Source organism: Mandrillus leucophaeus, unplaced genomic scaffold, assembly GCF_000951045.1.
Source record: "Mandrillus leucophaeus isolate KB7577 unplaced genomic scaffold, Mleu.le_1.0 Scaffold423, whole genome shotgun sequence".
In the NCBI taxonomy this organism is placed as follows: Eukaryota; Metazoa; Chordata; class Mammalia; order Primates; family Cercopithecidae; genus Mandrillus; species Mandrillus leucophaeus.
The window spans coordinates 347,007-348,029 of record NW_012104510.1 but is presented as its reverse complement, the minus strand read 5'-3'; the positions used below and the strand labels follow the sequence as shown (position 1 = coordinate 348,029).

Here is a 1,023-nt window from a genome sequence, read left to right as displayed (position 1 = left end):
GATGATGGATGCGTGGACGGGTGGAGGGAAGGAAGGGGGATGAAAGGAGGGAGGGAGGATAGACCCGTGGGTGGAAGGAAAGAAGAATGGAAGGATGATGATGGCTGAGGGCTAGATTCCCACCTCTGCCCACCTCCATGGGTCCTCAGCTCATCAAAGAGCCATTGTCACTCAGTCCAGCTGGAATGCGGGGGAGCCGCCACCCACCTCCCTCCTCCCTCACTGCTGGGCACCTAGTCCCAGGCAAGCCCTTGGTGGTCAGAGGCAGCCGGCGGGGATCGAGTCCCGGCCCTGCCCTCCCAGCCGGGTACTCCTGGGTCAGTATCTCCTTCGCCGAGCCTCAGGTTCCTGCTCTGCACCTTGGGTGTGAGCGTGGCCCCTGCCTCCTGGGTGCTGCCAGGAGGATGGACGGGGTGAGCCGGTGGACACCGTACCCCTCCCCAGTCCTGGGACGTCTGCCCGAGGTGAAGCATGAGGAGTTCGGGATGCCCCAGGCCTCAGTCCCCCTCCAAACAACAATGAATCTCCGCTCTTACGCCCAGGATGCCGGCGCCCAGGACCACCCCTCCCATCCAGGGACCCCCCTGAGAGCACTGGGTCTCAGTGTCCCCCCTGCACTCTGGCTCCCACTCACCTACCAACAGGGCCCCCAGGGCCAGCACCAGCAGTGAAGACTCCATGCCGCTGTGGAGACCCAGTGTGGGTGCCGGCCCCGGCCCCCAGCTCCGCACACGCGCTTCCTGTGGGGGAGACAAGTCACAGCCCCGCCCACCGCTGCACACCCGAAACCCTCCACCCACGAGCATTTTAGAAAGTGTTTCTCAAAGAGGACTGGAGATGAAGCCACACTGCCATCATCACACCTGAAAAAGTAACACCTTTTTTTTTTTATTTTTGAGACAGAGTCTCGATCTATCACCCAGGCTGGAGTGCAGTGGTGCGATCTCAGCTCACTGCAAGCTCCGCCTCCCGGGTTCGCGCCATTCTCCTGCCTCAGCCTCCCGAGTAGCTGGGACTACAGGC

The 1,023-nt window shown here is 62.2% G+C and overlaps 1 protein-coding gene across 1 annotated transcript in view; it reads right to left on the bottom strand.

Annotated features, from left to right (window-relative positions):
* The window catches only part of GZMM (granzyme M (lymphocyte met-ase 1)), a 5,970-nt gene extending 5,245 nt beyond the window's left edge, over positions 1-725 (bottom strand). Inside the window, exon 1 of the mRNA XM_011993050.1 lies at positions 635-725. Coding sequence (XP_011848440.1) covers positions 635-680 — 46 coding nt within the window. The 5' untranslated portion in view covers positions 681-725. The remainder of the gene's footprint in view (positions 1-634) is intronic.
* Between the last annotated feature and the right edge of the window lie 298 nt (positions 726-1,023).